General features: G+C 41.2%; 1 protein-coding gene across 1 annotated transcript in view; it reads left to right on the top strand.

Annotated features, from left to right (window-relative positions):
• The window catches only part of LOC114650807 (zinc-binding protein A33-like), a 31351-nt gene extending 26247 nt beyond the window's left edge, over positions 1-5104 (top strand). The window contains exons 4-5 of the mRNA XM_051926145.1: positions 1773-1921; positions 4557-5104. Of these exons, the coding sequence (XP_051782105.1) occupies positions 1773-1921; positions 4557-5104 (697 nt within the window). The remainder of the gene's footprint in view (positions 1-1772; positions 1922-4556) is intronic.
• Positions 5105-12179: the final 7075 nt, after the last annotated feature.

Here is a 12179-nt window from a genome sequence, read left to right on the forward strand (position 1 = left end):
GAATCCACTGCATCCACTGAACAGTATCATCTCCTGACAGAGGAGCAGCTTCAGCGACAGACTGCTGTCAATGTCCTGCTCCACTGACAGACTGAGGAGATCGTTCCTCCCCCACACTATGCGACTCTTCAGTTCCACCCCGGGGGGTAAACGTTAACATTATACAAAATTATTGTCTGTTTTACCTGCATTTTTATTACTCTTTAATTTAATATTGTTTTTTTATCAGTATGTTGCTGCTGGAGTATGTGAATTTCCCCTTGGGATTAATAAAGTATCTATCTATCTATCTATCTATCTATCTATCTATCTATCTATCTATCTATCTATCTATCTATCTATCTATCTATCTATCTATCTATCTATCTATCTATCTATCGGTCTTAAGGTCACATGACCACATAGCAGAATAAGCAAATTCAATAACCAATGTAAGAATTTCGTTTAAATAAAAGTTTAAATCCTCCTGTGCCATTCAGTCCATTGGGCGGCAAGTTGTCTCCATCATGACTGGTTCTGTGTGCTGTTCTCTGCCTCGTCCCATGCAACGTCAACAGTCCACTAGTCATCTATGAATGTTCTCTGCCTCGTGATTTTCGGCTGTTCCTGCTTCTTTCCTGTTCCTGCTGGTTTCCACAGCAAGGCCACCTTCAGTATCCGATGTGTTGCATTGGCAGAACATGCCCAGCGAATCGGAACCTTCGTCCATTGATCACTGTGGAGAGCAGGCGGCAGTCCATCGGGCGATATATCTCAATACAGGAACGGAAAAAAAAATTTGTAAAACTATCAGCAACATGTTTTCTGTAATAGTCCTTTTGAATACCCAGTTAGCCAATGGGATGGTTTTAATTTTGTGCTCTGATGCCAGTTTTGGCTCGTGTTTGATTGTTATTCAAAGGTATACAATTTTTTAGCAATTATATATAAGACGACTCTCCATCACTCACTATACCACCTGGAAGTAGTTTTATTTTAAATCTAAATACTTTTAAGTTGTCTTTATAAGATTATCAATTGCAAGTTTCAGTTGCTTTGACCAACAGTAGGGGATGCTGCAGTACTTTCAGAAATCCCCCTTCCTGCACTTATGGTTTCATTTACCAAAGATAAATTAATTGTTCACATATCCATTAATTATTTGCAAGCCTTTTTAAACACTAATGCATTTCCTTCTATTTTATCAGCTTATATATTTGTAGATAAGGCTACTTACTTTTCCATACTGCATGAAGGTATTTTGTCTGTCCATTTATTTTCTGAACATACTTATTGTATTTTAAGGTTGACATGATCCATATCCTTTCCCAGCAGCCTCAGGTTTAAAGTAGGATCCAACTCTGGACTGGGCACTGACTTACTTACTCATTCTTGATTAATTACAGTCATTAGAAATCAAGCTACCTAAATTACATCTGGCCATTTGTTCATGGACTCTTTCATCCATCAATCCATTCTTTCATTTATTTTGTACTCACACTTTCGCTACAATATTGATAAGAAGTGAGAGTTTTTCATTAGCATCTGGTGTAAAGCAGGACCCAAATCTGGACTGGGCATGAGTGTAGCACAAGACAGAGCCACACTCACTAAGAGTCACAAAACACTCATCTGACTAAATAAAGTCCATCCATCGTTCTATTCGGCAAATTAATCCATCCATCTATAGAGCTATGAATCGATTCTTAATTTTACGAACCCAAGCACTCAGTCAAATTAACATTTTTGTTCATCTGTTGTAATCTTAATAAATGTGTCTATTTTTTTAAAAGAATCCAGTCACTGCTGAAGAGGCCAGAGGCTCCCATTTATGAAACAACTGTTGATGAAGGAAAACTTTCATCCTTAATGAAGACCATAATTAAGATGTCAAATGGTTTTTCGAAGCAAGGGAGCTGTGTCAGGAAAGCACTTTTGTCCTGTAAGTTAAACTAACAATACTCATTTTTTATATGTCTTGGCATAGTGTTACAGCAAAGGTTTTTTCCCCCTGGCTTGTATTTATTTTCTGCTTTATAGTTGTTTTTATGGTGATAGATTGCTCTTGTTTTTAAGTTATTTCTGAGAGTTTTGTTTATTACTTGTTAATTCTGCTCTGTTCCATCTGTTCTGTGGGTGGAACTCCAACAGATGGGGCCACCCTGACTTCACTGCTGCTGGGTCCTTCCTCTGGCTGTTAGGGTCCTCTAAAGAAAAGGACCAAGTGGTGGATCACTGGATGGTGTGGGAGTCCTTTTTGTGTACACAATGCTTTCTTTTTGGTTTGATTAATTTTTCTTGTCTTTGGTTAAATGTATTGGGACTTGTTCACCTCTGACTGTTTTTTGAAGATTCCTTTTTGCTCCTTTAAGCATTTTGCACTATTTTTTATGTTTTTTTTCCTCTTTTTAAAAAAAATAAATCTCCAATTTATAAATAGACTGTGTAGGACTTATTTCTAAAACCCAAAGTCTGATAGCTTATCTCCCTTGTAAGGCATTTTTGAGTTATATTTTGGAACTTTCTATATATTTTTAGCTTTTATAGCAATTTTTGAACTGTGTAGGCCGAAGCCAGCAGGTAGTATTATGGGACTGTCTGTTTCTAGGGTAGACCTCTTCTAGTCAGGTCTGTGAAAATCCTGGTCTTGTTATGGTCATGTGGAGGCCTTCTATACCCATTTCACATGTTTGAGAGTCCTTCTCACAACACTAACACTTTTGTAAACAGAATCAGATACTTGACAATCACACAACTGCAATAACAAGTCATTTAAGTAACTGCCAGTCATTGCTAATTGCTTTATAACTTCTTACATGTTGTGCTACCTGTTTAAGACAGGTTAAAATCTGAATAATCAACGTAGACTTCAGCATTACCATTTGCATTGCATTCCATGTGATTATTCAGCACTTCTGGGTCAGGTGAAAACTCCTCTTTTTCATCCCAGAAGTATGTCATTCCCTCTGTCGCCGTGACTAAGACATACTTCCGGTTTATAGGTGAAACCAAAGTCTCTGGGCCTTCCTGCAGCATCCCCTGGAGGCCCCCATGGTATCCAGAAGGGCTGTGATGAAAAACTCCACTGTCCATGATACCCTGCTGGAACTCGGGGCACCTCTATGTTGCAGGCAGGGCTCCACCTGGCAGCCTGGGGGTATTGGCCGGGATAAAAGGCCGGCCATGTCCCACAGGGGTTTCACCAAGCCACTAACTCCAGACATCATCCTTTAACTACAGTCCTGGATTCAAATAGCTGTCTTTATTTAACACAATATCTTCAAGTCAGGCTCCTTCCACAATTCACAACGAAATTTCTTTTCTTTTTTCTTCCTCCATTCCTCCCAGGTGAGCTTTGTCCACTTCCTCTACCTGGGTGAGGCAGAGGACTGGTAGTACTTCCATTGTGTCAGCGCTGTAGTGAGGAGCCTCTTCCAGCTGAGATGGATCCTTCATCCATCAGGAAAGCCCCCCCCACTCACCCCTTATATAACATCCTCCCCACTAAGGACCTCAGCAGGGGTGCCCTTCAGAATTACAATTCCCATGTAACCCTTAAAGAGAGATGCTGCCACCCAGTGTACTGATGGAACATATGGCCCTGGATCAAGAAGTCTCAGCAGGTTCTCCACTTCCTTTGAATAAGATAAGCCTAAACCTCCCACCATTCTCACAACATTCTCCAGGGACACCATCAAGCATTCTGCAGTGCCTCTTTCTGTAATGTCCTGCAACATTGAGTGTACATGGCAGAAAAGCTCCTTGGGACCTTGCTGCCCTCCATTAAGGACACTTTATAAAGCGTTACATCTGCCAAGCCTATAGCATTGTGAAGGACCACTCCCACCCCTCCCACCGTTTCTTTGTCCCACTTTCATCTGGTAGATGGTACTGTAGAATCAGAACCCGTTTCTGCAACAGCTTCTACCCCTTGGCCATCCAGACACTGAACTCTGTGTTGCCCCATAAATAACTATACGTAGTACAATCGTTACACTTGTTACTACTGTTGTGTTTTAGTATTACTTGTTGTTATTATTTAATTATTTATTACTATCTATTTCAAATTACTACTATCTATTCATGTATCTATTATTTTTATTTATTTATCTGTTTATAGTATAGTATAGTAGGTTACCTGTCTTGCACTTATCTTGTGTTAAGTATATATTACACCGCAGTCCAGGTGGACGTTATTTCGTGCCACTGTAGGCTACGTATGGATGGTATGACAATAAAGCCACTTGACTTGAGGCAGTCATCCCCTGCCCTTCCATTATATCCTTCTGACTGAGAAAGGGAACACCAAGTCAGGACACTCATCCCTCAATGTTCTCGATCCATTATGAGGGCCTCCCAGCCGAATAACCAATTCTTCATCCCAGCCAGAATCCTTGTCCTGCCATTGCAGTGTACAATAAAAATGTCTGATATTCCCTTATCTTTCATAATACACATGCCATCCATGTCATAATGCGGACATAAATGCACAGCAAATGAATAGTTTGTATTTACACTTTAACAATTTCACTTATATTTGTGCTGTTTTTTCATATACTTTAATTTCTTTGAAACAGATGCAACTACAATCACATTGGATCCATCCACTGCAAACGAGCATCTGATTCTATCCGAAGATCGAACGATTGTGCGGTACACAGATGAGACACTTAAGGCTCCCTATGGTCCCAAACGATTCGATGATACTTTGTATGTTATGGGCTCTGAAGGGTTCAATTTTGGCCGTCACTACTGGGAAGTTATCACCCGAAGCAAAACAGACTGGGAGATTGGTTTGGCATATGCTTCTTTACCCAGGAAAGGGAAAACCTGGTTGGGAAGAAATAACATTTCGTGGTCTCTGGAATGTAACGGAGACCGCTGTATGGTCTGGCACAATAACATCTCCATAAGAGTGAGTATTAACTACAAGCTAGAACGAGTTGGCGTTTATCTGGATTACACAGGAGGGACGATAGCTTTTTACGATGCTGAAAAGATATCTCTCCTGCATTCCTTTCACAATAAATTCACTGAAGCAATTTATCCTGTACTAAATCCTTGCAACAGTAAAGGAGGAAACTTTGCTCCTTTAACAGTTCTGCAGCTCAAGGGCCTTCTGTAGAAAAGTGTGGATTACATTACACGTTCCTCCAAAGCTGAGACTTACAATAGCCTCAGATACGAATCAGGTGCTTCTGCGCTGCGTTAAATGTTATCAGAGGAGTCAAAAATGAACTCTCGCCTATTCCGTTTGACTTCTCTGTATCCTCATGCGGCACTTGGTGTCACTGCTCTACTGCCAAGTTGTTTGCCAGCTTATGGAAAAGTCACCTCAGATAAAGGAGCACTGGAATCATCAGGTTGAAGGGTCCTTTCATCAGACTGGCCGTCGTAGCACTGACTCAGCTGTGGAATTGCCAGTAGACAGAGGAGGATTGTTGGTCTCTAGGACTCTGATGGTGTCTGTCTTGTCTCTGACTCCTCTTCTACAACCTGGCTGTGGTTCTACAATTAACTGATGGATAGATATTGTTGTTTTTCATTTATGTTAATTGGTTTCCTATTTGACTTTAATCTATTTGAACAACTCTGTCTCCTTATATGTGATAGTTCTGTATTTAATGAGTGGCAGTTTATCCTGTAGTTTCTATTGGACTGTTGTATTTCTGAGGTGGCCATGAGAGATTGGCCATCTTGCTCTGTGAAGGGGAATACTTGTGTTCTGTTTTGTGTGTTGTATTTACCATTTTGTTGACACCCATTGCACACCCAATCTACGCCTCTCTCTTTCAATTGTCTTTCCCAAGATTCTTTCCATTTTTTCACTACAAGGGTTTTTTTTCTTGTTTTCTTAGGGAGTCAAGGCGGGGTGGCTGTCAAAAAACAGGGCCTGTTAAAGCCCACTGAGGCATTCATTGTGTGCTTTTGGGCTATGCAAGAAATAAACTGTTGTTATTGAACTTTTATTTGCTTTTTTTCAATTTTTGTAACTCATTTTAATTAAGTATATAAAATGTATTAGAAGTGATGGAATATATATACAGTATATATGGTAAGAAAGGTGCTATATTGCGCCCAACCCAACATAGATTGTTTGTTTTTACATGTGCCTCCCGTGTCCAATCTTTTATTTTTCTTCAGCTGGAGGGCACGTCTTCCCCGTAATTCCTCCAGCCACAACACAGTCCCAAGCACAAATAAACACACAAGCACTATTCTATCTCTTCCTCCATCACTCCTCCTTAGCAAGCTTCGTCCTCCTCCTCCTGACTCTGGCCGCTGAGTGGTGGTTGCTGGCTCCATTTTATCAGGCACCCGGAAGTGCTCCAGGTGGTTGATTGCCATCATCCGGCTGCACTTCCGGGTGTGGCAAAACCAGTGCCCAAAAGGGGCCAGCCGCTCCTCTTGCAGCACCCCCTGGTGGTGCCTGTGGAACCCCACAGAGCTGCACAGAACTCCAACTCCCATGAAGCCTTGGGGGAGTCCGAGGCACCGCTGCAACCCAGGGAGGCTGCCATCTAGTGTCCAGGGGGAGATACTGGGCTTCCCACCCCTGTCCCCCTGGCAGATGTGGTGAAGGGGCGTCCCGGCCAGACATGGGCCCTGGCCATCTGTCACAATATATATATATATTGTAATAAATCAAGAGACACAAGACAAGTAAAGAGTTGGGGAATCTCCCAATATACTGGTCGTAAGTTCCAGTTCAAGGTTGCCACATTGAAAGTTGCACAATAAATACACATTTGACAACAGAGTATGGGTTCCTGGAGCTTTTATAGAGGCTTAATGAAAACAGAAAATAGGCTGACAGCAATGACGGGGTATGGAGAATAGTCGGAGATGACGTCAGGAGGAAGCTGAAGATGTGATGAACTTAGTGGAGCGATATGGCGTTATTCTTCGGGGAAGATCTGGGCCGTTTCTTACGGTAAGGCTTTTTATTCTGTTGTTTTCCTGTGGGTGTGAAGGAGAAGAGAACATTAGTGCCGCATCCTGAATCCCTGTTTCTTGTGGTTTCACACGTGATCAGGCCATTCGGGTGTTCCCTAATCACACATGTGTGACAATATATACAGTATATACAGTAACGGCGCACTGCATGATAATGTGCAGTGAATACACTTGACTTGAGCATTCCTCATTTTTATCCTCTTTTTCTGTACATTTAGCATTCGTTTGCTCAGAGGTTGATACGCCTGCTGTTTCTTGAGCAGCTCTTCTTTTCTCCATCCTAGTGGCTCGCTTCTTCTCTTCTTTGGTCGGCATCTTCTCACCTTAAAACTAATTAAGTCAGTGTTTGTGTTGCAATTACTTAGAATGTTTTCCTTAATTTTTCACTTAAGCTGGCACTTAAGTCTTCAATCTGCCTCAAGAATGATTTAAGATATGAAGAAATAGGGGAAGTGATGGCGAAGGTGGTAGGGATGAGAACGGCGCACATACACATGCCCTGCTGGCTGCTGCCAAGGGTTGATTCTACAATAAAATAAAATAAAAATAAAAAGAGGAATAACCTTGGAGGTCAATCATCACCCAAAAGCGGATAATAGACATCACGTAGTATATGTGTACCAAATTTAAGTTCAATAGTTCAAACGGTTTGCGAGCTGCAGGTGATTTAAAATCCTGGACAGACAAACGGACAGCCATGGTAGCGTATTATATAAGAAGATATAGGGGTATATATATACCTGAAAGTTCTTTATATTAAAATTTTACTCTATTAAAGAACTTGTTGATTCCTGGATTAGAGATCAATTGATTTCAGAAACTCAATTAAATCTGCGGGCGGCATGGTGGCTCAGTGGGTAGCGCTGCGGCCTCGCAGTTAGGGGACCTGGGTTCGCTTCCCGGGTCCTCCCTGCGTGGAGTTTGCATGTTCTCCCCGTGTCTGCATGGGTTTCCTTCGGGTGCTCCGGTTTCCTCCCACAGTCCAAAGACATGCAGGTTAAGTGCATTTGCAATCCGAAATTGTCCCTAGTGTATGCTTGGTGTGTGTGTGTGTGCCCTGCGGTGGGCTGGCACCCTGCCCGGGGTTTGTTTCCTGCCTTGTGCTGGGATTGGCTTCAGCAGACCCCCGTGACCCCGTAGTTAGGATATAGCGGGTTGGATGATGGATGGAATTAAATCTGCTCCTGCTTAAAATAAAAGTACTTGTTGATGGTTTGACCCACAAGGGGGCATGACTGAGCCCCAAATCCCACACACACAATCAAACCTGAGACAGTTCTACATTCAAATAAAAGTTATTTTATCAATTACAGTACCTTGTTTTACTCTACAAAGTCCAAATACCACAATGACAAATAATAAACGGTCTTTCTCTTCTCCTTGTGCTCCCCCAAGATGAGTATTGCCCTCTTCCTCCTGAATGTGACTCACTGATGAAGATGAGGAGTATTTGCGGTGACACAACACTGCATGCTGGAAGCACTTCTAGATTAAGCAGAAGCCCCTCAAAGCAGGAACATCACTCCCCTGCAGCTCCCCCTGGTGGCACCCATGTACCCCAACAGGGCTGACCATTTGGACTACCACTCCCAGTATGCCATGCGGGTGTACTAATGGGAGAACTGTGAGGGGAATGCTGGCCCCCAGTGTACAGTATTGGGGAAATATATAACCCCAGGAAGCAGACATCCTCTGCCTTTCTGCCATGGCTTCCCAACTGGGAAATGTGCCAACCCAGCCAGAATACCCATCCATCCATTTTCTATAATTATGGCATCCCGGCCCGGGTACAAAACAGTGAAATTGAAGCATAAAACAAATAAACAATTGGAGATATGGATATTGCACAGCCGTGAAGTGGTCCTGAGCAGCAGGGTCTCACTTTTTTTAATAACATTTAAATCCATATGGTTGAATTTTCTCAGGTAACGTCAGAGGGTATCACAAAGATTTCATGCCAATCAAGACAGACTAGGCCTTAGCATCCCATTGTTTGTTTGATTTTTGTGAAATGAACTTGCTTGTTTCGCGAGTCATTAGATAAGGAAGGACAGACATTATTAGTGAGGTAAGTGCATAACTAAAACATCTTTACTTATGTTTGATATAATTAATGGTAAAGTCAAGCCATCTTAAGCACTGTTGCTTGAGATGATAAAGCGGGTGCCAACAAGCCTTGTTTTGGGTCCTAGTGGAACTTGGCGTTAGAGGAAACGTTGTATAAACAGTTGTGACGGATGCTTATTCCATCTCTTTTCATTTTAATTGTACAAAACCTTGCATCCTTTAGTTTTTGAGTCTAACTGAGTAATCACTTTACCATCCTTTGTATTTAAATAAGCCCAGCAGAACCATTTTTTGGGGGCCATTGTCAGATTATCGTGGCCATGACCTAACTGCCTGCCTTTTTTCCTCTTGTTGCTTTTCTTCGCTTGACAACTTCAGTACATTGAAATTCTACTTGCCATCCGTAAAATTGTACACATCGGTTGTTTTCATCTCCTTCCTCTTGGCATACAATGTAAGTCTCTCTCCTTTTTCAGAAAGGTCATTTTTAGTAATGAATTTGCATTATTCTGCGTTGTCCTTTTTGCAAATTCAATTTTGAAGTCGTACTGCTGTACAAATTACATCCATCTTGCCAATTGACTTGCTAGGTTTTTAAATTTAAATAATCATTTGAAAGCAGAATGAGTTGTACATTCTGTGAATGGTCTATCATACAAATTACAAGGAGAATGTTCTTTATTACTCCTGGCAATTGTTTCGTTATTGCACAGTAATTTAGTCCGGCCTCAGATAATGCATGACTGCAGAAGCAAATGACTCTTTTCTGTCCATCTTGCATTTTTAAAAAGATGCCTTGTACCATCTGTGCACTGATGTGTGGGTCAAGGGTAAAAGCATGCGGGAACCGAGGGAGAGGATAGTACTGGAGGATTAATGAAGGGATCAGTGAAAACCTGAAAGCAGGCCCATAGCATGCAAATTTGCATGGCGTTGTGATTCTGCACCCATTTTCTGAACAGGTCAATGCAGGGCATTGCACAGTAGGCTGACTCAATTCAGTTTCATTCACATGTACCATCACAAAATGGAAATTTGTTTTTTCAGCAGGATGCTTATAGGGTCACAGCTCACAAAAACTCAGCAATCCAGTGTAACCGTGTCCAAATAAAATATTATTAAAAATAATATGCTGTAACAGATGGCCAGAATGCTTGTCCGGCTGGGACGCCCCTATATTAAAAGGACCAGAGGAGAGGCTGCATTCTAGGCATTACCGTCCCCTGGACACTAGGGGGCAGCCACCCTGGCTTGCTGTACGAGCACAGGTTTGAAGCTTGAAAGCCAAGAGTGGCGTTTGGGTGTGGCGAGTGCGGCGACCTCCCCAGGTTAAGAGGGCCCCGCTTTTGAGCTCCGAGTGTCCTATTCGAGCGGATTTGTCAAGTTATATTCTCCAGGTATATTTTGATAAAGTCCGTGTGTTATCTTGCAAAAATTTAGCTGAATGCTGTAATGGGAAAGAAAATCCTGTGTATGTTAAAATTATTTTTATTAAATTCCCATGGAGGTTTATACAGTCCACACATACCGGTAACAGCGTTTGACGTAACCAGCCCACATGGGGTTGGTCAGCTAGGCCTCACACACCCCTAAGGCCGCCTCTGTTGAAAGCTCGTGGCCACCACCAGAGGGCGCTTCGACTTGGTTGGAGCAGTGGCGTAGCTACAGTTCATGCCGCTCGGGGCAGGGTGGTGCTTCAATTTGCAGCTCTCCGACATATCTGTTAATCTATCAAACAAGGTTGATAACCAGAAGATCAAAGAAAACTGATTGTCAAAACCAAAGGCAAACCGCAAAAATGATTGTCAAAGCGTAAAAAGCAGAATGTAAGTCGCATTTAATTGCTATATTTTTATCCAAATCTTGGAAAGAAAAGAAAGTCCTGTTGTGAACTTTATTCCGTCTCATATGATGGTGTCACCAATAAAGCTCCCCCAAAAGAGCATGGTAACATGTTAAAATGTTCATGTCCAATAACAAAAACAAAATAGTATCAAAAACAATGCTAACAATTATTAACTTGTAAGTAAAGTAATAAATCTCAAAACAGATAGCAGAATTAGATTCCTTGGGTTGAGAAACCCCCAAAACAAATTGGTTTCAATATTTATCTGTAAATAAAAACCCAGGGAATAATAAAGAAGATTGCAAATCGTCAAATCTTCTAGCTTTAGAAAATCGTAAGGTACTCCCGGACCACAAGGTTGTCCTGAAGAGAACTACAAGATTTAAATAGATGCTTAATAACAATAAATTCTATGAATTTTTGCATATTAACTGAATCAAATTATTACTGGACAGGAGGTGATGAGACCACCAAATCAAACAATGACCTGGAATGTTTCAATTGAAAATTTTGGTAGGTAAGTGGTTGAGACACCCAACAATAAGATATTTGTATGGCCAAGCCCAATGAAGCATCACAGTTTATTTTTTCTTTCCATTTCTTATGAACACGAATCTCTAAAGTTGTCCTTATGTTGTCTTTGGGTTTAATGAAGGTACAATTTTCTAACTTCTCTGTTATATTTTCTGCTGCTTTTTATTCCAACACAATCTATTACATCTACTGAATTTCACAATGTTAAAGTATTTGTACTTCTTTTATCTTCCATGTAGGCACCATCTGTGCCTTGAAATGTTATGTTAGATACGAGTGGAATCATTGTGAGTCGTTCTTCTAAAAAGTCTGTTCATGCCTCAGTTGTAACTCACCTTAATGTTCCTTTTGCTTTAATTAAACTGTCAGTTTTCAATCGGCACTTCCTCTTTCTTTGATTATGTTCACCACTTCGAGTCTCCTGAGCTCCTACACTTTCTTCTTTCAACCAGCCACAGAATTCTCTTTTCATTTCCTAGGCAACAAATAAAGAACAACAGTGACGTGATGTTTAGTGAGCTTGCACACACATTGCCTGCCTGCAAAGAATTAAAGAAACAGGATTAACTGGATTGGTTTCTAAGAGATGATGGAGAATTTCAAGAACAATATCTGGTTTTTGCAATTTTAGCCCACTACATTAAAATAAGTTCTTTGGACAACCAGTTAAAGAGATAAGATTGGTTGAATGGTAACAAATTGGGTAGCATTGTTGCATGAAACAGATTTGGTCCTAGTTTGACATATGGACTTTGTATGCTCTTGGCATATTCATTTTTTAAATCAGGGGAAAATT

The sequence above is a fragment of the Erpetoichthys calabaricus genome, chromosome 4 (assembly GCF_900747795.2).
Source record: "Erpetoichthys calabaricus chromosome 4, fErpCal1.3, whole genome shotgun sequence".
NCBI classification, from domain to species: Eukaryota; Metazoa; Chordata; class Cladistia; order Polypteriformes; family Polypteridae; genus Erpetoichthys; species Erpetoichthys calabaricus.